At 39.4% G+C, this 25,753-nt stretch overlaps 1 protein-coding gene across 5 annotated transcripts in view; it reads right to left on the reverse strand.

The window, feature by feature from the left end:
• The window catches only part of EBF1 (EBF transcription factor 1), a 273,984-nt gene that overhangs the window by 57,722 nt on the left and 190,509 nt on the right, over positions 1-25,753 (reverse strand). For 3 of the 5 annotated variants that reach the window (XM_035559571.2, XM_050713675.1, XM_035559573.2), the window contains exons 9-10: positions 16,391-16,524; positions 7,913-8,039 (exon numbers count right to left, since the gene is read on the reverse strand). In XM_035559571.2, the coding sequence (XP_035415464.1) occupies positions 7,913-8,039; positions 16,391-16,524 (261 nt within the window). The remainder of the gene's footprint in view (positions 1-7,912; positions 8,040-16,390; positions 16,525-25,753) is intronic. The other 2 variants (XM_035559572.2, XM_035559574.2) reach the window with 1 other exon arrangement.

Genomic DNA, 25,753 nt, shown 5'->3' on the forward strand with positions numbered 1-25,753 from the left:
ACTAAATTCACATCCTGACGTCCTCCCCAGAGCCAGCATGCCGTGCGCTCAGGCACCTCTGACAACTTGGCCCACAGTTTAGCCATTTCTCAACAACACACAATAAATCCTGCACACGGTTCCAGGCAGAAATCAAAAGCTGCTGCACCCTATGAGAAGCACAGGAAGGATGAGATAGGTAAATATATACCCACAAGATTGCCAGAATTCCCAGCTAACAGTCTGTGAAACATTTCATTGGCAACGAGTAGCTGAGGACATGGCTTTTTGGTCCACCAAAAGATAGTGCCTTGTCCCCCTTTTCAGGGCACAGGATCAAAACACATTAAAGTAACTAGAGTAGCCACTGTTGCTATTATTAGCTACCCATTTCTGTGGCATTTGTCTAATCTGAATATCCATACATTAAGAAACAAGACAGTGAAGCCGCCTGTAGAAAAAGAACACAATTGAGGCTTTTTAGAAATTCATCTCAGCTCTCTGTTTTATTGGCCATTTTTTTAAAAGAGGGAATAATATCTTATCAACTGACATGAGCTAAAAGGAGAATAAAAAAAGATTAACAATTTTAGCATGGAATAAGAGAGTTTTGAAGCAAAGGCATGAAAATTTAAAGGTTTTGGTGTGGGGATAAAGAAAAGAATTTACAAGGCTTATTTTTGAGAAGCCAGAGGGTTAATTTATCATGGAATAAGTCTGGAACTTGAAAAGCAAAACATGGTTTATTGGCTTTGAAGGTCAGATAACTACGTTATATCATATTCAATAGGTTAAGGTTCCAAGGGTCTACAGGGTTGCATGACAATTGCAGGAATCCTTATAAAGTCTAGTTTATACCTTTATCGTTAATAGCTTTCTAATCCTTTACCACAAATTTATAGTTTAGAAATGGCAACACATCTTAAAGATTAAAGGTATGTGACAAACAGTTCATGTCCTTTAATAATCAAATCACATAGCTTAGATTGGGGGCTTATCAGGCTTTTTCCTACTCTATGGTTTCATAGGTAGAGAATACTTTATATCCCTATTACATGAATGATGAATGGGACCATTGGTTATGGGCTGTTATTTGCTTGGCTGTAGTCAATATGTTTTCTTTGGACAGGGACTTCAGTGATTTATTTCTCTTTTGGCCTTATCACTTATTAACTCAGGGCAGACAGAAAAAGCCAAGGTTGTGAATAAGGACTAGTGCCCATTTAGACTTCTAATATCAGAGAAAATATTCTTTTTAATGATCCAGCTACCCTTTGCTCTGTAGACTCTGATTGCACTTCCCTCTAACTAGAAAATAAAGGTCATATTTCTTGGAAAGTGTATACATAAAATATGCAAAATAATATGTTTCCTTCACAGCCAGCTTTATTCTGACGGTTGCTGTAATTGCTTCCATTTTGCAGCTGTCCTACAGGTACACTGCACACTTTTAGTGATTGTTTCTTGCAGTGTGTTATGGTGCTGCCAGTGTTTACGAAATACTAAAGATATAAAGGTTCTGTGTTCCTATTAGCATACAAAAGGGATTTTCCAGTCTACCTCTGCCACCTCCTCACTGTCTGATAACACCCTTTTCCCCCGCAATCAATTCTGATTCCTCTCAGCTTCCATTCCTGAATTTCTGCAAACCAAACCAACAAACCTTCCTAATAATATTCCTAATATTCAACCCTGATAACTATCCACACTTTACTGTGCAAGTCCTAACAAACACCAAAACAACCACCTTCGTAGCGACATCCAACCCCACCACTAAATAACAAGGATTCCTATATTATTTCATATAGGATAGCTTGCTCCAAGACAGCTGCAACCATTTATTAGCTTATCTGCACTAAAAATTTCCAGAGAGTCCAGGCAGGCAAGGTATTAACATTGACTCAGCAGAGTAGCTAAGTTAATGGACTGGATCTCAGAAAGGGCCAGGTTTAAGCTTAAACTCAAATAGATTTCCTGAAGGAAACTTCCTTTTTCCAGGGCAGGTAACGCCCAAGAGCAGACCACTGGTGTGAGTGCACCAATCCCTCACCTGTTTTCCCATCTGTATTTTACCTGCATGATGCTATGAGGAAAGACAAGACACCAGCTCTTATTTTAAACATCATACATTGATTTGAATTGAGGGATTTTATTCTGTTCTTCTGTAGTACTTGGCAGCTGACTAACTTTGAGCTGTCCGAAAGTTTTCATTCTGCCACACCTATAAATATTTACTAGTGAAAGGCAGATAAAAACTGCTGTTAAGACCAAATGGCATTCATTTGCTAGATAGTAGATCTCAAAGCTGGTCACTCTTTTGGAGAAGTGATGTGTTCAATATTTCTTTTCAGATTAATGATCATCATATATTTGAGGGTGAAGCATTTTATAAACACACCAAGATAAAACACAAGAGCATCTGAGATGCTGTCTTTATTTTATTTTATATTATTTTTATTGTTCTGTTGATGGTGTCCTTCTCTCCTCATTTATACTAATCAGCTATTTCAGTGTTCATGTTTTAATAATAAACACACATGAATAGGCCATTGTAAAACTAATGAGCTTGTGTAATACTGATGTTGAGAATATTGAGAATAACTGTCACTAGGTTTTAACATTTCTCAGGAACTAGCAGATATACAGCTATGGCCAAGGTTAGCTGGTATAAGGGTCAAGCTCTAGCCCAGAGGGATCAAGCAAGGCTCCAGAGGGGCTACAGGAATCTCTTGACAGCCAGTCTGTCTCTTATCACTTTTTTTTTTCCTTTGGTTCTACAAACTCCAGAACTCTCCATTCTGAAATCTGATTGCTTAATTGATTACGTATCTTTTCAAGCTTGCACAGTCATTGTTGCCTTCTTGAAAGCAGAAATTATTCTTTGCAAAGGGATCGCTGAAATTTACCAGGCTGGAAACTTTAGGGATAAGTGGTTCCAATTCTGAGCAGAGCTGTGAAGAAGACTTACATCTCTGCTTCTACAGCCACAGAATGAAAATTCAAATGGTGATGAGTAGTTTTTAGTCTCTTACTTTTGGAGGTATTTGACTTAAGAAACGAGAAGGGAATGATTCTCATTAACAATTAACCCTACACTTCTGTAAATTAAATCATTTAAAGAGATAAAAGTAAACTTGAAGCTACCTAAAAATGAGGATCTTGAAAATGTCACTCAAACCATCTGTGATCTGCAAGGCTCTTCCTGTTTGTACACAGATGCAACTGTTTTTGGAAGTAAGTAAAGGGTGAAATGAGGATTGAGCAGGGATTTTTCCACATGAGGCTGTTTCTTCTTTGTAGCAACTAGGGGAATGACAAGTTCTCTGAGAAGCCCTATGACATTTCAGAGAAAGATGCAGTTTCCCAGAAATTCTGCAAAGACCCTGACCTTCACAATGCTAGCATTTCTACACCACTCTATTCACAATGGTCCAAAAGTATAATGCAAACATGACCAGCCTTCCCAGTGCTCCACTCTGACCTACTCTGCCTTCATCACAATTACTGCAGTTGGACTAAATGATCGTCCCTTCCTACTGAACTATTCTGTTCTGTTCTGGAGGATCAGCACTCAGCATCTGGTTTAATCACACTGCGCAGCAAGCCCTGTTTGACAGAGACCATGCTGATCCGACATCCCCCTGATCAGAGTCATACCATATCCCAGAGTTTATAAGAAACCTCAAAGGAACTGCAGGGAGACTTGCCTGTCTCTCTGGACACGTTGTCAGCACACAAATGGTTTAGTCCACAGCCTCCCTGCAAGACTAATATACAAAGGAAAACAGTCCCTAAATTCCAACTGGTATTCAAGCACATAACCAATTTTATAAAATAATAATAATAATAATAATAATAATAATAATAAAAGTCAGTATTTGTGGGTAGTACACAGACAAGAATCTGAATTAATCCCATGTTCATAACTTAGTGACAAAGTTATGAACTTCTGTCTGCTATGTAATCCTCTGCTCTGGTTTTGGAACCAAAGCACAAAACCTTACATGGAGCAGGTGGTAGAAGCATAATGCATTTTTTGGACATTCCATATGTCCTTTCCAATACATGGTGAGATAATGCTCCTTTCACATACACACTTACAGTTCCACTCAAATCTCATGGTCTAGTACCACCATTCATAGTAAAATTCATCTGTGAAAATCATGCTGTCCGTAATGCATTTTTTTATTTAATTTGTGCTTTTAAATAAAACAAACAAACAAACAAGCAATGATAGAAAAAAAAAAAGAAAAAAAAAAAAGCTCAAAGGCCTGACTAGGTATCACAAATTTGTGCCAATTCTCATCCCTTATTTAATTCAACCATATATGCCCTGAGTCACCTTGGCAAACTACATATGGATTTGTATACATAATGGCTTCTTAGTTTCACTTGCTTTCCCTGCTTCTAAAATACTGGTAGTGACACATACCTGATTCATAAGTTGTGATGTGAAGCTGAATTTGTTCAGTGCTCTTCAGTACCTGAAGAGATTTACAGATGAAGGGTACCACAGGAAAACACTGACCAGCATGATGCTTCGCCGGTTTGGGTACTTCTGTCTGCAGTATGAACTTTCAATACAATTCCAATGTGAACATACATATAAGATGTGTTCATACTTTTATATTTCTAGTAACATTCTCTAAGGAATGTCAAAGATCAAAATTTAAGAAATAATTGCTCTGTAAGTGCATGCTATTAGCTTGCTTTGCAGATGGGAAATAAAAAAGCTATGCTTCCTTGTAAGCACAGGGTTGACACTGGTTTATTTCTTTCAAAAAAATACTTGAAAAAACCAGAATTTCTCTGTATATATGTGACCTTGATTCCTAGATGGCACATGGACTACTTAGAGATCATGTTACTAAGTTATTTGCAGTTAAAGGGGAAAAAAAGGCTAAAATTAATGGGTCACTGGGTATTTTCTTCTGAGAACTTAAGTACTTAACAGTAAGAAAAAAACAGTTTACAGCCAGGTGGCTTGAGGGGATATTTTGTTGAACACTGATTAAAAATAATTTCTTCTAAATGAGACCTGACCACAAAATGGGACCATTAACGAGCAGGGACATTCTCACCAGAAAGGAAACTACGCTTGATCAACTCCTGCACCGCCCACAAACCCCAGGTCCTTTTCTCTCTCTTTCTCTCGCACACTCTCTTTTTTTTTCTCTTTTGTCTTTTCCCTTTTTTTTCTTTCCCATTTTCTTGTTCCTAATAGCAGGGTAAATAAGCAGCAAGTGATGCTGAAATGTTTTCGGCCAAAAACAGAGGCCAAACTCCTCTGAGAAAACATTTGGCCTCTGTGGTTTTGTAATATGTTCCAGAACACTGAGTTCACTGAAGAACATTGTGAAAAACTCCCATCGGCTGGAGTGATGCTGGGGAATGTTACTGTATCCCAACTTCCAATTGGTCCATTTCCTGCAGGCCTTGTTAAAAAAAAAAAGGAAAGAAAAAGAAAAAAGAAAAAAATAGTGCTATGTGGGAGTTAAAACAAGTTCTCATGGGAAAAATGAATGGCAAGAAATTCTAGCTTTAAAAGAAACAGCTAATCTGCTAGTTTGATTGTTCTTCAAAACTTACAATGAACCAATAATCCTAATTAAAAACACTTGGCCTAGTTCTCTAAAGCATCATAGCTTTTCTATGCTTCGTTTGTACACACCATAGACTATTAGTTTTTTTCTAGTGCTCACTAACAAAGTGCTGACTTTGTTGGGATGGCTGAGCTAATTTCGTGAACTCAGTGTGAAACCTTAGCTAAACAAAATTGTGGTAATTTTCCTTAATTTGTAAAAGTGATTGGAGTGCAAACAAAATTTTCCTCTTGGGTCAATCCTATAATTTTCAATTAACTAAAACTAATCGGCAGGCATGTACTGAACCTGCATTTTGTTTAAAGGGCTGGAAGGCACTTCTGAAGGTCAGGATGCATTAATTGTTTTTACTTTACTTTTATTTAGTCCTTAAAAAAAGACACATTTAAGTTCAGGCTGCCTGTGAAAGAACTGCAAAAAATGCAAATTGTATGAGGTATAATTTCAGTCACAATAGCATTTCTATATCTACCATAGCTCCATAAAAGCTGCATAAGTAAGAGAATTGTCCATGGACTGGATCACCTTTGATTTTATCATTGTTGTTTAGTACTTCATAACTTTCATTTATTAAATAAAAAATAATGCGTTTTAAACACTAACCTGAAAATGCATAGATGGAAACACTTTCCCTATTGGGACAACTTATTTCCACATTCAACCTTTTTCCTAGAAAAGCTATTTAATAGTGATCTGAAAAGAAAATCAAAATGGGTCCAAGTCATTTTTACATTTAAATTGCATAAAGAAGGCCCCATAAATTTCTTTGCAAAGTTGAGGGGAGTCAGCTTTCCTCCCTGTCTTCTTTGCAAGCATACTTGCTGTTTCACCAGCCCAAGTGGCTCAACAACAAGCAGAAGGACAGCACAACTTATTGTACAAAGTCCAGAAGGGAAAGGATTCGCAGTCAAACCGTCTAGAGCTCTGGCTGATACTTTCATGCGGTATACACTGCCAGTTTGCACCAGCTGGCAATTTGATCCTTTGCGTTTTCTTGTTCTTTTGTTCCACCACATTCAAATCCTAAATAACTTTTTGATATGGTGCATTATTGTTCACTACATGAATTTCCCACACATTGTTAAAATCATAATGCTTACATTAAATACACACACTCTCCACCAATGCCTTCTGCTTAGTGAGCAAGGCGATACATGAACGCTTTAAGACCCAGCTTAAGGAAACCCAGTGCAAAATCCCAACCAGAGGAGTGGGTATTTGGAAGAAGACAACAAAACTTTATACAACACCTTTATTCAACTTGCTCTGTGTTAAGGAAATCAAATGACAGCTTCTTTACCCAGCTGGAGCACAGAAGTCCATCCTCTGCCTCGAGTCCATGTTTGTACACTCACAGTAGGAGCAGTATATGTGCCCACTGTTAATTCAGTGTGCCCCATAGCCACAGGCACTTATGTTGCATATTATTCTTAAGGTTTTAGGGGCAAACAAGAATGAGGAAAGGCATTGCATTGGATTGTGATGAAGCACAGTTCAGGCAAACAGTTACAGAAGCAGTAGACCTGTCTGCACTATAGGTCAAACAACAAGCACAACCAAACCCAGAACAAGCCGTTAATTCTTGAAGCATGCATAGCTTCCAAGGAATCAACAACACATGTTATTTTAAAAATGGTAGGCTGCTACTTGGTTCATTTCCCATTTCCTTATCACTACTCAGAGTGGTTTAGCATTGACAGTACCTGGAACGTCTTAGCAGTTTTGTTAACAACTCTTCAGGCCAGACCTCTCTACTCAGTGGTCTCAGTGTGGATGCCACCCCAAAACACTGCAAGTCACTATGTCTGCAGCATCAACTGGGGCAAAAGCTACTTGGCCTCCCTGGAAGGCAGAGACAAGTATGTTACAGTGAGATGGGAAGGCAAACAGGCTGCTGCTTTCAACACTTGCCGGGCCATGTCACTGTTACAACACAAGATGCAGATATTTAGCAAGATGCTTCTGGGAAAGTAGGTTCATGATCACACTGGTGTGCCTGGCTCCTGATGCTTGCACGTTTCCTCAGTTCCTTTAGGGATAGGAGCATCTGTTTCTTTCCTTCCTCTACACCCCCAACCCTCAGGTAAAGAGCTGTCCTATAGGGAGGACAAACGAGCAAACACAAATCCCACATGGGTATGCTTTCAGATTCATCTCTACACAGACCTCCATTTCAGAATCCAACCTTATATTGGTATATTCAATGATGTGATCAGCCAAAATAATAAAACATGGTACAGCTTTTAACGATGAAAGCTGAAGCCCCAGCAAGTGTGATATATTGCCTGCCCTATTTCTTGATGTTATATCTAGCACTAAAGTATCCTTACCTGTGTAAATGAATCTTCCAGGTGTTCCCTTACAAAACTGCTTAGACTTGTAGGACAATGTGACTTCTACAACCCCTGGGATATGTCGGGGAGGCGTCTGTACACGGATGGCATGAGGAGTAATCAGCTAGAGGAAAACATTGAGAAGGGAAAAGAGAGAGAGAGAAAAAAAAAAAGCACTATTAGATGCTGAATACTTCTTTAATAACACTTTCCTCTCAGATCACAGTAAACAAGCTTCGAAACATGTAATTAACCTGTCAATGTTTGAATACAATCTTGATGTAACCCACACAAAAGCCAGTGACTACAATATTTACAAGCATTCTCTTTCTCAGCCATAACAACATTATTTCTGTTTTCATACATGGCAGGCACTCACTTCCTAGTACAAGCATCAGCCCTGGTTTAATGCAATAACTTTAGCTTACACCAGCAGGATGCCTATGTTTGCTCAAGTGAACATTGGGGTCGTGACAGTGTCCAACAAATCTGACTGATAAATGATACGCAGTTATGTGTGTGAACACAGCCCTTCAGCTGAGATTCACTGCACTGTGCAAACCCAGGCAGGCTTTTAAACACACTGGTCCCCAGCTGACATCTGTATACTGCAAAAGCACCATGTGCTACAGTTTTAATTAGAGACCCTTTCCTATTCATTTTGTGGAGGCATAACTGATTACTGCAGAAATGCAAAGTTTGGTTTCTAAAGGAAGCCGGGTTTTTCTTTGCAACTGATCAAAGTGCTCAAAATACATGTACCAAATATAACCATTTACCCATCAGTTCCAGTTTGCCTCCACTGCAGTGACTGACATATATCTGAGAAATCACTTGCATGTGTAGATTTACACACGTAATAAATAAACAGACATAACTTTCTTGCTAACTGGACTGGGGATCCTGATACTCAAGACAAAATGGATGGGGTGGGCCAGTGCTTTTCCTTTCCAACGTGGCCAAAAGGACTGTTGTGGTTTAACCCGGCCGGCAGCTAAACACCACACAGCCGTTTGCTCACCCTCCCCCCTCTCTCTCTGGGATGGGGGAGAGAAATGGGAAAGTGAAGCCTGTGAGTTGAGATGAAGACAGTTTATTAAGATAGGAAAATAATAATAAAAATAATAATGATAATGATAATAGTATTACTAATAATAATGTGTACGAAACAAGTGATGCACAATGCAATTGCTCACCACCCGGTGACCAATGCCCAGCCTATCCCCGAGCAGCCGGCCCCCCCACCCCAGCTAGCCACCCCTATATATTGTTCAGCATGACGTCAGATGGTATGGAATACCCCTTTGGCCAGTTTGGGTCAGCTGTCCTGGGTCTGTCCCCTCCCAGCTCCTGCTGCACCCCTAGCCTGCTCGCTGGCAGGACAGAGCGAGAAGCTGAAAAGTCCTTGGCTTGGTGTAAGCACTGCTCTGCAACAATTAAAACATCAGCATGTTATCAGCGCTCTTCTCATCCTAATCCAAAACATAGCACCCTACCAGCTACTAGGAGGAAAATTAACTCTGTCCTAACTGAAACCAGGACAGATATCTGTTAGGATTATGGACTGGATTTAAGTAGTGTTTATACTGGTTTCAAGTAGTTCTTGAAACTGATATTAGAGCCATTTAGGAGTTCACTAATTTATTGCAGATTAACTCAAATCTCTGATGTGTTCAGTAATCACAGAATTGACCTCCCCATCACTGAAATGTCCTCTTCTCACTCGTTACGCTCACTTAGACAAGAATAGGAAAAAGAGGTACATAGAAAGAGTGACATGATTGTGTCCAGCAACCAAGTTATGGCTCTGGCACATTGATAATCCTTCTGTAATTGACTATGGCACCCTAAAACACTACTAGAGAAGCAAACAACCACGATCACAATAACCTTGACAATGAGCAAAGCCATGGCTACCCTAAGCAGACAGTCAGCCGCTCAGTGCTGTTGGTTGTCTGCTGGATTATGGAATACAATTTCATAGAAAATACTGTTGTTGTTGTTGTTTTTAAAGATGATTTTCACTTTTTTTTTTTTTTTTAAACCAGGAACCAAACATTTCAGAATCATGGTAAGGTCCTATCAAACAATCAGACTTCTTAAGCACATCTTTGTTAGGACACAGGACTATTGCTCCTAATTTATACTACAAACTGCCAAGAAATCTGAAATTCCCAAATAAAGCAGTTTGTAAAAAAACAAAAAAAAAAAGAAAAAAAAAAGGAGAGAGGAATGTCTGTCTGAGAGCCATCTGTGTTACTGCAGCAAATGGCATTCACAGTAGGAAATTCTCCATATTTAAAATAGGAAAATTAGTATTAGATCAAGTTGAAGATTAAAAACAAAACTACCAGCATCAAATACTCCAAACATTATTCAGATCCACACAAGTCATAAGGTCAGCCCCCAACTCATGCCATTTTAGAAATGTTCATGTCAGGAACCAGTCTCCTAGTTTGTGAGCTCCAAAAAGCACGTATTCAGGCTCTGCTTTGAAACTATGTGATTTAGAAATGTATTTATTTTTAGAAGGAACCTGCTTTTTCTCTTTTTTTTTTCTAAATGGCTAACAAACTTTTTTTTTTTCCAAACAATCAAACAAACAAACATACACACACTTCCAAAATTCCTTTTACTTAAATTGAGTTGCCTTAAAGTTGGTCTGACCAAAGTTGTGAAGTCTAGGCTAATTCTCTGCATGCCCCTAATAGTCAGCAGAAGCAGAAAGCACTGCCAAATAACAATTTATTTCCCAGGCTTCAGACACCTCTCATGTTTGCATAAACTGCTCCCTGGAAGCATCTACCTTTCTCCAGTGCGCTGGGATGACAAATTTAAACTAGATGCTTAACTGTAGGCAGCCAAGCACAACTGAGGTAAATCCCATCCTCGAGCAGTTCTAGTTAACTGGGTGAACTGGCAAGATGAGAAAAGTTTCATGACATTTTTAGGGGAAAAATACTTGCAAAAACAGCCAAGGATTTCAATACTGAAGGTTAACATGCTAGTCTTACTGCATCAGCATGTGCCTCATGCCCCTCACCCCCATTCTGGCATGAGCTCTACAGACAGCTTCTGGTTGTATCTTTGAATTTCCCAGCATTTACTGGTCTGTCACCACTTTAATGTTCTTTAAACATAATTTGTGGCATTTTCCAATACTCATCTTCCCTGGTTCCCAAGAAATGTCTGACCTATTTATGGTCCATTGTTAAAGAGAGCTGGGGAGAGTTAAGCAAGTTTCCTGGTTTGTTCTCCACAAACAGTTTGGTTTTCCTTTGTGCTCTGAAGTAAATAAGTTTAACTGTGTTTAAAACCACAAATATACAATACTGTCGCCCACACATTCCCAAAGGGTGAACATTACGTCTGAAGTCCTATGGTTTAGGATACTCAGTATATATTTTACTCCTCTCTCCTCTGGAACTGAAGCTTGGGAGATACAGTAGGAGAATACATGTTCCTCTTCCTTTAACTTTTTTCTCTTTGCCATCTACCACTGCCCCTGCCACTGATACAGTGCTGAGCTAGAAGGATCTTTGCTCTGTGTCAATATTCAGTTCTCATGCCCACAAACACAAAAAGGAACTAGCTAACTTGGTTACGTACCAGTATTCCCCTATATTGTTGCCATCTCAAGAAATAGGTTTTAAGGGACAAAAAATGTCACTGCACGTCAAAACCTGCCCTCTGAACTCCACCTCTGGTCTTGACCTCTGGTTCCCCAGCACTGCCAGGATCTTCATTTTGGACTGGGACCAGCTCTCTGAATCACCGTGACTCTATTTTGCAATTGGAGTGATTCAATGGACGCTGCATGGGCCTGGGTTCATGGCCAAAGAAAATCTGCCCCTGACCTCTATGACTCCAGGATTATGGGATGTATTCCTGTCTACACTGCTGACCCATGGCCTCACCTGGGGAACCCTCTCCACCTTTTCCTAGCACGCTTTCTCCTCTCATGCCGACAGATTATACTTTCTTCAAAGCACAGTCTGTCCAGTATTTGCATGCAAAGCACCTGGGAGAGGTAAGTTGTTAGCATCAAAAGATATTAAAAATAAAGACAGCAATTCTGGAAGCCTCTGAGCCCCAAACTGTCGATGGTTCCGGGGAGTATTCTGGGGAAGCATCATTATATGATCCCCCGGTTGCTTTTTATGTATGTCTGCTATTGCCCACCGCCAAACATAAGATACAGAGCTAGATGAACCTCCATGTCTCACCCACTTAGGCTATTTTGATACTCTAACCTCAGGTGAGAACACTTCGTGCATTAACAACTAACACGCCAAGAAATAAGGATTTGTAAATATGGGTTACCTACATTTCTAAGCATATTTTTCAGATGTAAATCCTGAGCAAGTCATTAACTTGTGATCTGGGGATGAACCTGCCAGCCAAAATCCCAGATCCAACTTCCTTTTCCAGTATTTGATAAATTGAGATCTGGAGCTGGATAGAAACGTAGCAACAGGACCCTTTTTACCAAGAGATTTTCAAGTGAATCAGTCTGGTATTTGGCAACTGCATTAGCTGTTTTATATGAACTCCTACTTGTCAGCTGGGACGTGCTGTGGATTGGATTAAAACCTGAATTAGAGATATTCAGAATGGAGGGAGGTGCGTGTCCTTCAAAATCCAAAACACATTTAGTTCGAGTACGTACAACAAGCCTCTTTCTGTGGTTTGCTAATATATTCTAGACATTCTTGTGTGATACAGCATCATTTCACACACTGAAGAGTGCCAGGTTACTTTCTTTTTTTGAAAAGTGACATTTTATAAGAAGATGTCATTAGTCTGAGTCACTAGTTTATTTTTGCATGCTTGAGCTCTGGTTTGTGGTTAGGGAAATGGTGACAATCAGCCATAAATTTAACTTGGACTCTGTGTGAGAAGGACCATTAGGACAGGAATGAAAAATAATAATAATAATAATCTTACCCACTGAAGGTAATGAATGGCTTTCAGTGGGAACAGAACCCTCAAGGTATCTATATTTTCAAAAGTGACCAGTGACTTTGCGTGACTCAATACTGGGCATCCAGATGCTGATTAATAAGTCTTGGTTTTCAGAAAGAGGGTGCCTACCCATTTTTTTTAAAATGAGTCAGGCCTCTAGAATAAGCACGCAAAAAGAAAGACTTCCAAAATCAATAATAAACATCAAAAGCAAAACAAAAAAAGTCACAGAATTTGATTCAGCAGCATAAAAAAATCAGCCTCTGTTTTTGTGCTGTACAAAGGTAAAAGAACTGATGTTTCAGTACTTCATCTTTTCTTAATAGAAAAGAAAGAAGTTGTTTCCAGCTGACTCTGTGCAGCTGGAGGAATGTTCTTGGCAGGAAAATGTTTGAAGAAATAGCTCATTTTAAGCAAATACTGTGGAATATTTATAAGAAACTAATTTTGTCTTCATAATCATGTGTGTTTGTCCTGAAACTCGACTCTTGGAATTACAACCCCCACCCCCACCCCCCTCAACAAGAGAAAAAAACAGCAGAGGATTTTATCAGTAGCTCAGATTTGGAATATTTGCAGCAATGCACAGAACCAGAGTGCTGGGTAAAAACTGTAAATAACAAATCCTCCTGTTTGTGGACTAGGCAAACAGAAAGGCAGAGTCTATCTCACAAACAGACTATTTACTGGGAGTTGTCTGTCCAGATTCAGCATGTGCACGATATATCAATATTATTTGTCTACCAGTTATGAAAGTCCCTTGAAAAAAAAGGCAATAGATGGTCCATTTTACTGTATTCTAAAAATATCAATGGTGGCTTTTAAAGTTGTTTTTATGAAATAATATGGGAGTTAAGGATTAATTGAACCCACTGGCTTAGGGTATCTGCATTTTTGCACAAAATTAATGTGACAAATTAAGTTTTTATTTAGTTCTCCCTGGCTGAGAAAGGTTGTAATTATGTTAGAGTGTTTACAACTAAAATATATGTTTAAATAATAAATATGTGTTTCAGAAACCATTTTAAACCTCCTTTTTTAACACAGTCAACTCCATTTCAAGCATATAAATATTTCAATTACAAAACTTGAATACATGTAAAATAAATTAAAAATATATTATTTACATTTCAAATTATTTATAACATATGCTGCTTGACAGCAACAAATACACCCTTAAAATGAACAATGTTTTTTGGCTTCAAATTTTGCTTCTGAACTGTGGTAGGATTTATACTTTAAATATCCATGCGTCTCAGGTACTTACATGGATTTTGCTATAATAAAATCTGAGTAATATAGAACCTTTAGGATAATTATCTTCCCAGCACCTCTCTGAAGAAGGTGACTAATCTTATTATAATGTTAGAGAAAGGGAATTGAACTTTAAGCAGATTATGTGATTTGCCCAAGGTCCCATGCAAAGTCTGTGGCAAAATGATGCTTAATTTAAATATTAGACTTCATCTCCCAAACCACTTGCAATTACAATTTGAAGTGATGCTAGACAAATCCATGTGAACATACTTTGCAACACTCATTATTTTTCTTTAGTTTCCTGCTGTCTAGATTTGTTTTGGATTTTTTGCAGCTTAGTGAAACAACAGGATGAAATTGAGAGTTCTTCTTGAATTCAATTACAAAATAATTTGCCCAGGTTTGCTCAAAACCAGGCCTGACTGGCAGCTTGGGGTGAACCTACTCCAGGTTTGAAATTGTACTGAATTTCAGAAATCAGTAGTTCAATTCTACACTCTATTAAAGTAAAACAAAAATATTCTTCCTGAGTATCAAAAAACGTGCCAGACATTTTTAGACATGGGAAGGCAAATGAACAAATTTTGTATGTGGCTTGTATGTGTAATTTGAATTATTTATAGATCACTATTATTTAGGGATCACTCAGCTCATGCCTTTCTGCGCTTGTTTACTGTGTTTGTCTGCTTCTTTTAGAAGTAATTTATTTTTCCCTGTAGAATTTCTATCGCTCCAATAGGTTATGAAACCGAGAAGCAATTCTTTAAGGGAGAGACAGTGAAACAGTTTGGAGTCAAAGCCTACTCGCAGCCCATTATAGCATTCACAGCAAACACAGACTTTGATCTGGAGCCCCTCTAACGTTATTAATTTTATGGCAAGGACTTGTGACCGTCGTCAACAATATTTTTACCAACTCTCACTTACCTGAGGTTAGAAACTGCCAATTAAAGGCTTCCACTAATAAATAGAATCAAGATTTATAATGAAAGATCCAATTCTGCAGTACCAAAACCAGAGCAATTTCCTCCCAGCCTCTTCACCTTTCCTTTTAAATGTCTGTAGCCATAATGGCTTCAATCCTAACACACAAAATGCTTACACTGGACCCAGGGGGCACTTTCACGATCACATAAGGGCTTCAGAATAGGGCTCATTTAAAATATCTCCTTTTCTGGAATGCCCTTTCATCCACACTTGTCCTCAAGTGGAAGAATGAGAGAGACAGAGAGAACAGTGAAGCCTATGAAGGACATTAGAGGATACTCTTCATATGGAAAGAAAAAAAAAAAAAGCTGCCATATGTGCAACAGAATCAGTAGGGAGAATGCACTGGATATGAATTAAACTATAATATTGATTTGATATAAGATATAAGGCAAAAGATCAGAAGATGAAATGTCATTAGGTAAGCTAGTTTGGAAATTCTGGTTTGTCTGTTAGCTTGTTTATTTTAGTACTAAACTCCTGAATATAACAATTTCTTATAAAACTTCCCATATCCTTTTGGAAAGCCATAAAGGCAACACTTGAACCTTTCCTTTGAGCTGCCCTTCCATGCTAGGGAAGCCAGTGGGAACTTTGTCCTGCATACTGGAACTCGCCATTTAGGTGGTGCTGCCTGGGATTTAATATTCCACAGGCTGTGGGGGAATATCAGACTCCATGTTTAATAATGTTCCAAAAAAAGAGAGAGAGAGAAACAAGCAAACAAACAAAATGGGTTACTCTGAAACTACAGAGGAGCTTGCTAGATATGGTAAGTCTGTATTTTCCACTGTGGATACAATACTGTATATTCAGCTGCAATTATGTGGCTGGTACTTACACCAAGCTCCCATACTTTTATTCATACATTTTATTCAAAGGTGCTGAATTTCTGCAATCTCCACCTCATTTAGCTGCAGCTACAAGTAGCCAGTTTCCCTAGAAAATAGGGCCTAAACGCTTGTCTCCTGTTGGCCCTTAGCTATTGTAGTGCTAAATGCAGAATTATTCAGTCATTTATCCTTTCCTTTTCTTAGAGTAAAAGACACTGAGCTAAATTCTGGGCCATTGAGAGGAGATGGAAATCCCCTGGCTATAATGTACTGCTGCCACAGGTAAATTTGACTAATTATTTTCATAAAGCTGAATGAGGAAAGGATTCACATCTAAAAATTTGTTGCTGATTTAGCATGTGGCATAGAAAAATGACAGGCTAGCTATACGCTAGACAAAGCTATTAGACATTACCGTTCAGACAACACCTACCTCACTCCAAACCAGCATGGTGCCGAATATGACCTGTAACCCATCAAAGAAATTGTCTCCTATGATGATGACAGTGGCACCTCCTGTAGTCCATCCTTCACTTGGACTGATGGCTTTGATACATGGTGTAGCTGCTTTTCAACACACATGAAAAAGAGAAGTATTCTGCTGTTAGAACCAGATTTTAATGATAGAAGACTTGAGAAAAATAAAAGGAGCTTTCATTTTCTCCCCTTACTAACACAAAGATTTCAGCAATCGTGTTCTTTCTAGTACATGTGCATGACCTCAAACTGTATCTTTGAAAGTATTTTTTTTAATCAATTAATTTGTTTGGTTTTGTTATCCGCAAAAAAACACACACACACACACACCCTTTAAGCCTACATACATCAAGAACAACAACAAAAAATCATAGCATAATAGGCAGAGATCAATTGAAAATTAGAACAAATCCAGGCCCTATCTTTATTCTACATGAAATGCGGAATACCTGAGTTAATAAAACAACCTCCAGTGAGCTTGCTTTATTATTCATCATAACCTAAATTACTCAAGGAAACTCCCATAAATATTACGGAAAATATTGGCTAAATAACAAAGGGTGTAACCTTCAGTATTTCTTTAAGTCTTTTGCAATGAGATCCAGTTTATTCTAGTATTAAACCACCCTGCCCTGCTAAATGCTTTAGCAACTACAAATAAACAAATAAATAAATAAAATAAAATAAACCACAACCCTGCCACCTAGTCACTCTGGTTACGTTGCATCTACTGGATAATTAAGAAATGTGTGCAACGTATTTTGCCTTATTCATAGAGTCTGTTCCCACTTTCATTAGCCACTTTCTTGGCATCATATGTATTAAGTGCCTCCTGAGGGGATGTTGAAAACTCAAGCAGAACTCAAACCAGTAAACTTAAATCTAGGTGTAAAATCATCTGTATTAAGCATATGTAAGCAGGAGCATTGTCAACTTTATATATTGGTGGGATAGGGCAATATAAACATCCACAGACTGATTCTCCTCTGCAGTATTGGAGTACATCATAATTTAACTGTCTTGAATCCGGTAGAATAACACTACTGTAAAAACAACCTGAATAAGCCAAAAAGCCCTGGATGATTCTCAGCTGTCAAGTCTCAAGTTGGCCTTACAGGTTGATGAAAACAAGTAATTCCAACTCAAATACCGCCCACTTCTCCTTGCTAAAACTGCAGGAGGGAGAAATATGACACTGTGCCATTAGGTACCGCTTTAAGTAAAAAGGGTATCTCCACAATTTCATTAGCTACAAGAAACGGATACCTTAAGGAGCAACAAAACTCCATCCGTCAGCCTCAAAGTTGAAAAGACTGATACTTTCCTTTAGCTGTGAACCTACGCCTCCGCTCACAAAAGAGGCTGGATCCACTGAAAACACAAGAAGGGCTGTGCCATTGCCTGCACTGAGGCTTGCAATGTCATTCAGGTGTCAATCAGCAGGACTTCATTAGCTACATATAAATATCTGCATATATACCTCTTGTAAGGTTGCTGGCATTTGGTTGTCCATTGCCACTTGGTCAAAAGGCTGTCTGAGCTGCTTATTTGGCTTGTAACACTGAGTATTTGCTGACATACCCAAGGGAGAGCACTCAGGTACTTTATCAGGTAAGGACTTGCTAGGAAAACAGCGGTGTGAAAGCCACCCGCACATGAGCACAACACAGGGAAACACCCTTGCACCCATGAATTACTTAACGTGGTTGCATGGTGGCACAGCCCTTGTTCTGCTTTCCTCTAAATGTAAAGACAGTAAATTAAGTAATTCACAGAAGTCTGCTTTAAAATGCTCCAGCAACAAAATGTTTAAGAGATACTGTGCATCTTTATGATTATTTAATGAAGTTCTGGCTGGTTGAGCTAATGGCAAGAAGCAGTGAGGCTGGTGAGAAGCTTCCTTCAAGCCCCTGGGCAGGACGGGCGGGCACGAAGCTGGGGAGCAGGAGCGAGCTGGAAAGGGAGCTGTTGAGTCATCCTGAACAGCGAGTGTTTCTGTGGGCACTGCTACAGTGATGGAGAGCATGCGCAGTGAGCAAACAGACCCTGTTCCTACCTACAAAAGGTTGTAAGTGTCAGGCACAAAGTTTTCCACTACTTAAGCTGATGGGGATGCCAGCTCCAGCGAAAAACACAAACACACACAAAAAAATCACTACTCTGCTTCAAACTTGGCAGAGCACAGCCGTTAACTTTTACATGAGCTAACAAAAGAAACATCCTAACATTACCATCATGAAAATGCAGCGCACACACAGAAGTAACTTCAATATGTTTAATTTGGATTCAAGTTACTTGCATAAAACTGTACATAAAACCATTGCAAAGTCCAAACCAAATGCTTTCCTTTCACAGCAATGGATTTACAGTGAAAGCAGCTTTCAAAATGCCATCTAGGCCTTTCATAGAATCAAAGCTTTTCATAAATAAAAAATAAAATCACTTCCAAATTACACCCTTTCCAGTATTTCCAGTTGATTGTGGACACACACACCACAATAAAACCCAAAGATAATCAGTTTCCCATGTGTTAGAGAACAAGCTACTTTTCTTAAAGAGTATAGGCAACATTTCTTTCCTAAATACCAGTGAATAAAAGCTGTTTGAGACCATAAGCCATTAACAGAAAACATATGCAGGCTTCAAAATTATAGATTCAATTTATCTTTAAAATGAATGCAAAATACTGTTGTACAGTTGCAGGTCCCCCTAAAGGTCTTGCTGCTTATCCTGCAATGTTCTTTGCAGAACCTACACTGCTCTACTGAGTGCAAGGTGCTGCACCCCATGTGTTGTTTGTGTATTCGAACCTGATCTTTTATACGTGTACGTGTTTAATATCAAACCTGTGCCAAGTCCCATCACGACCAGTGGGGCTTCAAGCAGATGCTCAGGTCCCTGTGCTGAATTGGGGCTGTGGGCTTTTCAATGGGATACGCTCACTCACCAAGTCAAGGCGACCACGCACACGTGTAATTTTATTTAAATGTAAAGCAAACACACCTCAGTGAAACTGCTGGCAATGTCCCAGGACATCTCCTCTGAGGAGACAAAGTCAGGACTTGGTAGTTTAATAAGCAAGGCACTACCTGAGAAGCAAGGAGGGTGCTGTGTGCTCCCCCCAAAATTCAGGGTGTTATTTTCCCTTGAGACTGACACAAAAACCCAGGGGGAGTTCCCGGCTTTCCCCACACAGCTCCCCCTTTTATCTTAAAATGCAAATCTCTGTAAAGACTGGAAGGGCTGCATGAAGGTGTTGCCCCACAAGGGAAGCCGCTCCAATGGCTGCATCCCAAGGACGCCCAAGGAGACACGCTGACGGAGGCACCCAGACTGCTACCTGTTTCTGGAGGCACAAAACATGTTTACACAATGACATCTTTGTGACAACCAGTGTTGTTTGGGGCATTGGTCTTGCTAAACCTTTGTGCTTCCCAGGCCCTTTTCTTGGAGCACCAGGAAGGATGATGGAAGAATCGGGTCCCGGTTGCCAGCACTACCAGAGGTGACACTGGGAGGGGGCAGTGCTCTGACCTCAGCTCTGTTTACGCCCCTGGTACACGTCTGGCCAGCTCAGGCCCTCGGCTCTTCATAGTTCTTCTGTTAATCATTTGGCAACTTTCAAAGTGCAGTCTGGAAGGTGTTTACTTCTGTGCAACCCTAGGAAAACAGAGCTAGGCAGAATAATCTTTTCATTGGAGACCTTAATTTTTTCACATTTTGTTTTGGTCACAAGAGAAACCAAAGCACAGAACTTCTTTTTTTTCCTCAGCATGCAAGGCTCCAAAATTTTTATGTGAAATTAGCTATTACACTTTTTAACATTTTCAAGAAAAAAAAAATATTATCACTTTAGGTGCCTTTCTGTAACACCAAAGCATCATTTATTTAAAAAAAAAAAAATGCAGTGAAAGACTTTAGGCCACTTCAAACAAAGGCAATGAACTAAACATTATTGATAACACAGACAGACTTTCACAGACAATCCAGAGAAGAATTATAATAAAAATAATTACGCATTCTTACATATATAAACTTTTTTTTTTTTTTTAATGAACAGTTGGAATCTAACTATAACTGGAAACAAAAGAGTTTGGTAACTATCAGATAAGACTTAAAGAAACTCTTGTTTCTTGTTGCCTGGGTTTACTAAACCATATTCACTGTATGTTTTCCAAATTTTCTTGGACTAAAGAAAAACTATTACCCCTCCAACCTGCAGCTCCTTGCTGAAGGTGATGCGGCCACATCCTCCACCTGCTGGAATGGCCTAGCAGTTATGAGCCTTAATGAGCTGCTCTCCTTTGCATAATACCAAGACAACTCGGTGTTAACATCTGACATATTTTATTGCGCTGCTTCCGTGGTTTGAGTTAACCGACATAGATTTTAGAGGGAGAAGTCCCAAACTTATGGAAACCAATGGGAATTTTGCTGCTGACTTCAAAGCTAAGGTCTCTATCAATAAATTTTGAGGATTTATGAGCAAAAGTATTTTTAATGAATTTCAAGAAGAACAATGTCGTACTGAAATCTTCATCTTTCCTTAGCATATATGCTGTTAAAATCTTGCCGTCATCCATACAAAGTATGCTAGGTACCAACTTCAGCACATGGGTAGCAAAAAGGAAAAGTTTTTTGCTGTGTGTATGCACCAGCGTGTTCCAGTGTTCCCTTGCTCCCCTAGCTACCCATATACAGGGGATTTTTCTTCCTTCAAACTGTGACAATAAAATGATTACCCCGCCACAGTTTAGCATAATGGTTCAGAAATGCTTGTGGCATATTGCAGAGTTAAAGTGGAAATTATTAGGTAGCTCTTCTTTGTTATAATAATGATCACTCCACAAATAAAAGCTCTTCTCCCAAAGGTACTGCAAGGCACAAAATGCTAATTCTGAAGATTATGTGTGCGCTTTTATTAAATATTACTATGCCCTGTCTGTTTGAGGGCTTCACTGCTCTGATTGTTTTATGAGTGCCATGTTAATGTCAGCCCCATCTTGCTAGCAGCAGGCACACATTTTAGCTTTTGTATGAGAGTTGATCAAAGGCCGCGTGCTGAGGGAATTGCTGAGAAAACACGGACAAGTGATAAAAATCTAACAGATTAATTGGTTTAAATTTCATTTCAGGGCGTTGAACTTTGGCTCAGGACACTAATACTACACTACCAGCCAGCGCCTAATTACCACATTTCCAATTTGCCTCTGAACAATGCTTAGAAGGGAGAATAATAATGGTACTAATAATACTAATAACAATAATAACAACAAAACAACAGCACTAATGTCTCCTCATAGCTTCCTGCACATGTTTAACAACCAACTTGTGTGCAGGCGATTGCAGGAGGAAATCCCTCTCCCCCCAACATCGCCATCCGTCTGCCTCCTGGGCATTTCTACCTGCCTCAAACAGCAACCGGAGGCAGAAGCAGCAGCAGATGCCCTCAGGAGCATCGAACATCCAAAGTTGCAGAATCATTGAGCTGCTGATACAAGTCCCTTACAAACACACCCTGGACCTCTCCTATCCTTAATGAGGGACCCACGTTTATAAGCAGAAAGCATTTTATCCCCCAACAGAAATTATCTATTCCATTGATAGAAAGCAGAGACAGGGGGAAAAAACATATTTACCACAAAGTTTATGGGTGGCCTTGGAATAGGGGTTAATTGAGCTTAGAGGTACATTTTCACCGAGGTGAATTAGTGGGATGCACGGCTATCAGCAGGACTCTGCGACTGCTCTTATTTAGCTTCTGAAACGTATTTGCACTATGATTAATATCCAGTTTGTGCTAGTGTCTGTAAGAATGACCTTGCCTGCAGTTTTTATCACGAAGTGTGGTTTCATTCTCCATTATTCCACAGATGAGGCTCTGACAACAGTTGCTGCATCATAACAGAAGTTTAAATGATGGGGTACATGCTTTTATTTTTCTTCTCTTTGAGAGTATTGTGACACACAAGGAGAGCTGCATAAAGCCAGTCAAAATCGGGATTTCAGAGAGAGAGTGAATTTATATCCTAGAGGAAGTATTGAAAATATTTGGAGTTTAACTTAATTTTCTTTTTTTTTTCCTTGGGTAAAACCCAATTCCAAGCTAACTATATAAATGTGCCACAGATTAAGGGTCTGACCCTGCAACCTGTTAAACACTTTTGCCAGGCTAACAATTTTCAGAGCATCAAGACAAATCAGTATTAAGCACTCAAAACGATGACTATTCAAGTTGCAATTCAACAAACCACTTAAGTAAGCACTTAAAAACCCAGCTGAAAAAGTTGCAGAATAAGGAACATGATTTTTTTCAGATAGTTGGGCAGTGCTTTGCGCAATGCTGCCAAGAGCTATGTAATGTATATGAAAATGGGTTTTCCCATTTCAAAAGACACTTAGGTTACATGTAGACCACCCCGTGCAGTCCAGAGCTCATTCAACTTTGTACAAGAGCTAACAGCAGAAATACTAATGTCAATCTACTGATTTCAGGAACTGAGAGGCTATGACTACTCAGCATTTCAGAGAATCAAATGGATAAAGTAGCAACCCAGTGCTAACTCCAGGATTTCTAAAGCTTTCCTGTATCATCTTGTGTAGATCCACCTACAGGTAGCCCATAGCCATTGAAATCATGCAGAGCTTGCACCTCTGAGGAGGGAAGTGTCCAGGAATGACCTGAACCTAAATTCTTTGCCCATGGCACTCTGGAGCCAAAGATGTGCACTGGAGTACATCCTTCAAGCATGTTGAAAAAGAGTGAACCCTAAAAAGTTTCTGTGCTGATGCAACTGTACCATGCCATTGTGAGGAGGCATTGCTGGAGTCGTATCCAGCACAAGCAATTGAAAGCAACTGAACTGAAGTTTACCAAACCAGCCTGGATGAGAAATGTCTGCAGGACCAGCCCAAAGGGTTAGTCATAGGCTAACTTCAGGGAAAGGGAATGTGGCAAGTTTTTTACATATTGTACCAGAGCATTAAATCTTCACTCTCAAGCTAAACAATGCATTTGCTGTTTATCTTAGTAAAGTGATGATCTTCCTGCTTTCCTTTTTCGTATCACAGCCTGCTCTCTCTCCTATTCTCTCCTGACGATAAGCAGCTGCTGTGCAGGAAACAGGGTAACAGAGGTTTCCCTCTCAAGGAGATAACTCATGCAGCTTTATGCAACACAGGCATGAGGATGTAATGCCCCACCACCCCTTCCCAGCTCCCTGCTCTACAGCATCTCAATATTTGGGACTTACCGTTTACAAGCTGTAAAGAATACAACACCCTGCCAAAAATGGAAACCTCCCCCTGGTACTTCATGACGTCTGCACTGAACCAAAAATACATGCATCATGCAATCCCTCCAGGCTGGGGGAAGGGAGGGAAGTTTCCCTTTGTTTCTGTTTTCAAGTAGTGAAATTAAAGGTATTAGCTGTGATTTTCTGCCTAACCGTTTGGATGCTGAGTTCTCATTAATGGGAATTGAAAATGTAAATTACCTGGCATAATATTCCACCTACAATCAATACCTAAGCCAGTGCTTCTCTTTCATCCTTGCTGATGCCTCAGATACCAAAGTTACATTTCACTGAGTCCTCTGTTTTTCTCTTTCCTTAAGGATATCCAAAGCTTTCAGTTGTTGATAGTGTCTGAAACACTATTACTCGGTGAAAGGACGCAAATCTGAATAATGAGAGATCTGTTGCAAAAAATTCCCAGATATGCTATGCATTTTACTTAAAACATTTCCATAAAAAATAGTAGTTGTAATCTCTATGTGATTGCAAGAAATGCATGTTCATTCTTTTTTTTTAAACCCCTTCACATCACAGAGGAAGTTTTGGGGGGTTGGTTGGTTGGTTTTGACTTTTGGAGGTACTTCCTGCTTTCCAAAAATGAATAAAGCAGTAAGAGTCCTTACCTCACTGCAACTCAGTAAAACTTGACCTCCAAAAGAAAGCTCAATCATCTTCGTTTGGCAAATAATAAATTCACCAAGAAAAACGTAAGGTTGCAAAAACACTTGAAAATTTGGTTAAATTCAATATACAGCTTCGACAAAAATATATACATATATTAATAATATATATGCAGTTACTATTGAAATATATATGCTATGTATATACTTCAAGAAGCCTAACAATTTTACTGTGATATTTTCAATGGACTCTTCTGACTTTATATTTCAGAATAAGATTTGCATTTCAAAATTTATTTTAAAAGAAGAAAAGGAAATTTCAAGTAGGTTTAAAACTATAATTTTTGCATTCATTATTTTTACCCCAAAGTTAGAAGATTATTATTTTGAGTCGGTCACAAAAGACTGGTTGTGTCTGCCCTCGACCAAGCATAGTACTCTGCCTGAACCGATGCAGCTACTCGCTCCAGCTCTAGGGCTGACACACTGTCTGGTACCCTGGGCAGCCCGGCTGTGCCAGGGATAAACACACAGGCTCAGAAGGAGAAACAGTACATCCAAAAGTATCACACAGGGTATACAAAACACTGGCAGTGCTTCCATCTCCTCAAGTGGGGGCAAGTTGCTCAGACCCAAGCAGCAGCCCAGTGACTGCTGCAGTGCACACTCCCCTCTCAGGATGAAGAGGCACGTTCTATCCCCAGGTGGGAGAAATGCTTCATGATGAGCCCCCCAAACTATTGCACCTCCTTTTCCTCACTCCTTCTCCATCCAAGGTGCAGGGGAGTCACTCACAAAGATGCAGGAACAGTGTTTGTTTCTAAAAGACAGGACACTGAAAGCAGTAGCATGCAGAGGGCTAAGGTGTGATATACACACAAGATTGCGGTGCTTTATCTGAAGTTGGGCTTTAAAAGTTACATTAGTAAAACAATGAAAAAATCCTGTATGCCTCCCCTGTTTCACTTTCAACTGCTTCCTATTGATTTAACTTCCGCTGATAAAATTACAGGGCTCTGCTAAGCCAATATGACTATTTTAAAAACAATAAACATGTCCAGAAAGGAGACTGCATCTGTTTAAGTGCACTAAAGTTTAAAAATAGTCGCACTGATGCAATTTCTGGGTGAGGATGAAGCCAACCTTGCGAATGGAAGCCCAAAATGTGTAATATAAATCAACCCTAAAAGTTCGTCTAAACAAACATCACCACATAGCTCACATACCCCAAACCCTATTTGACTGCTTGGTCCTTCAATGCTGCTAATTGGGGTCCTGAACCAGCAAAGCATTTTATAGGACAGGACCAGTCATTTGCTTAATGTTAACCCTATGGTTTACTGTTTTGCTGAATCCCAATCTAACAGAAGAGCAAGTGGGCACTATTTCTAAATTTATGCTTTG

The sequence above is a fragment of the Cygnus atratus genome, chromosome 14 (genome assembly GCF_013377495.2).
Source record: "Cygnus atratus isolate AKBS03 ecotype Queensland, Australia chromosome 14, CAtr_DNAZoo_HiC_assembly, whole genome shotgun sequence".
NCBI lineage: Eukaryota > Metazoa > Chordata > Aves > Anseriformes > Anatidae > Cygnus > Cygnus atratus.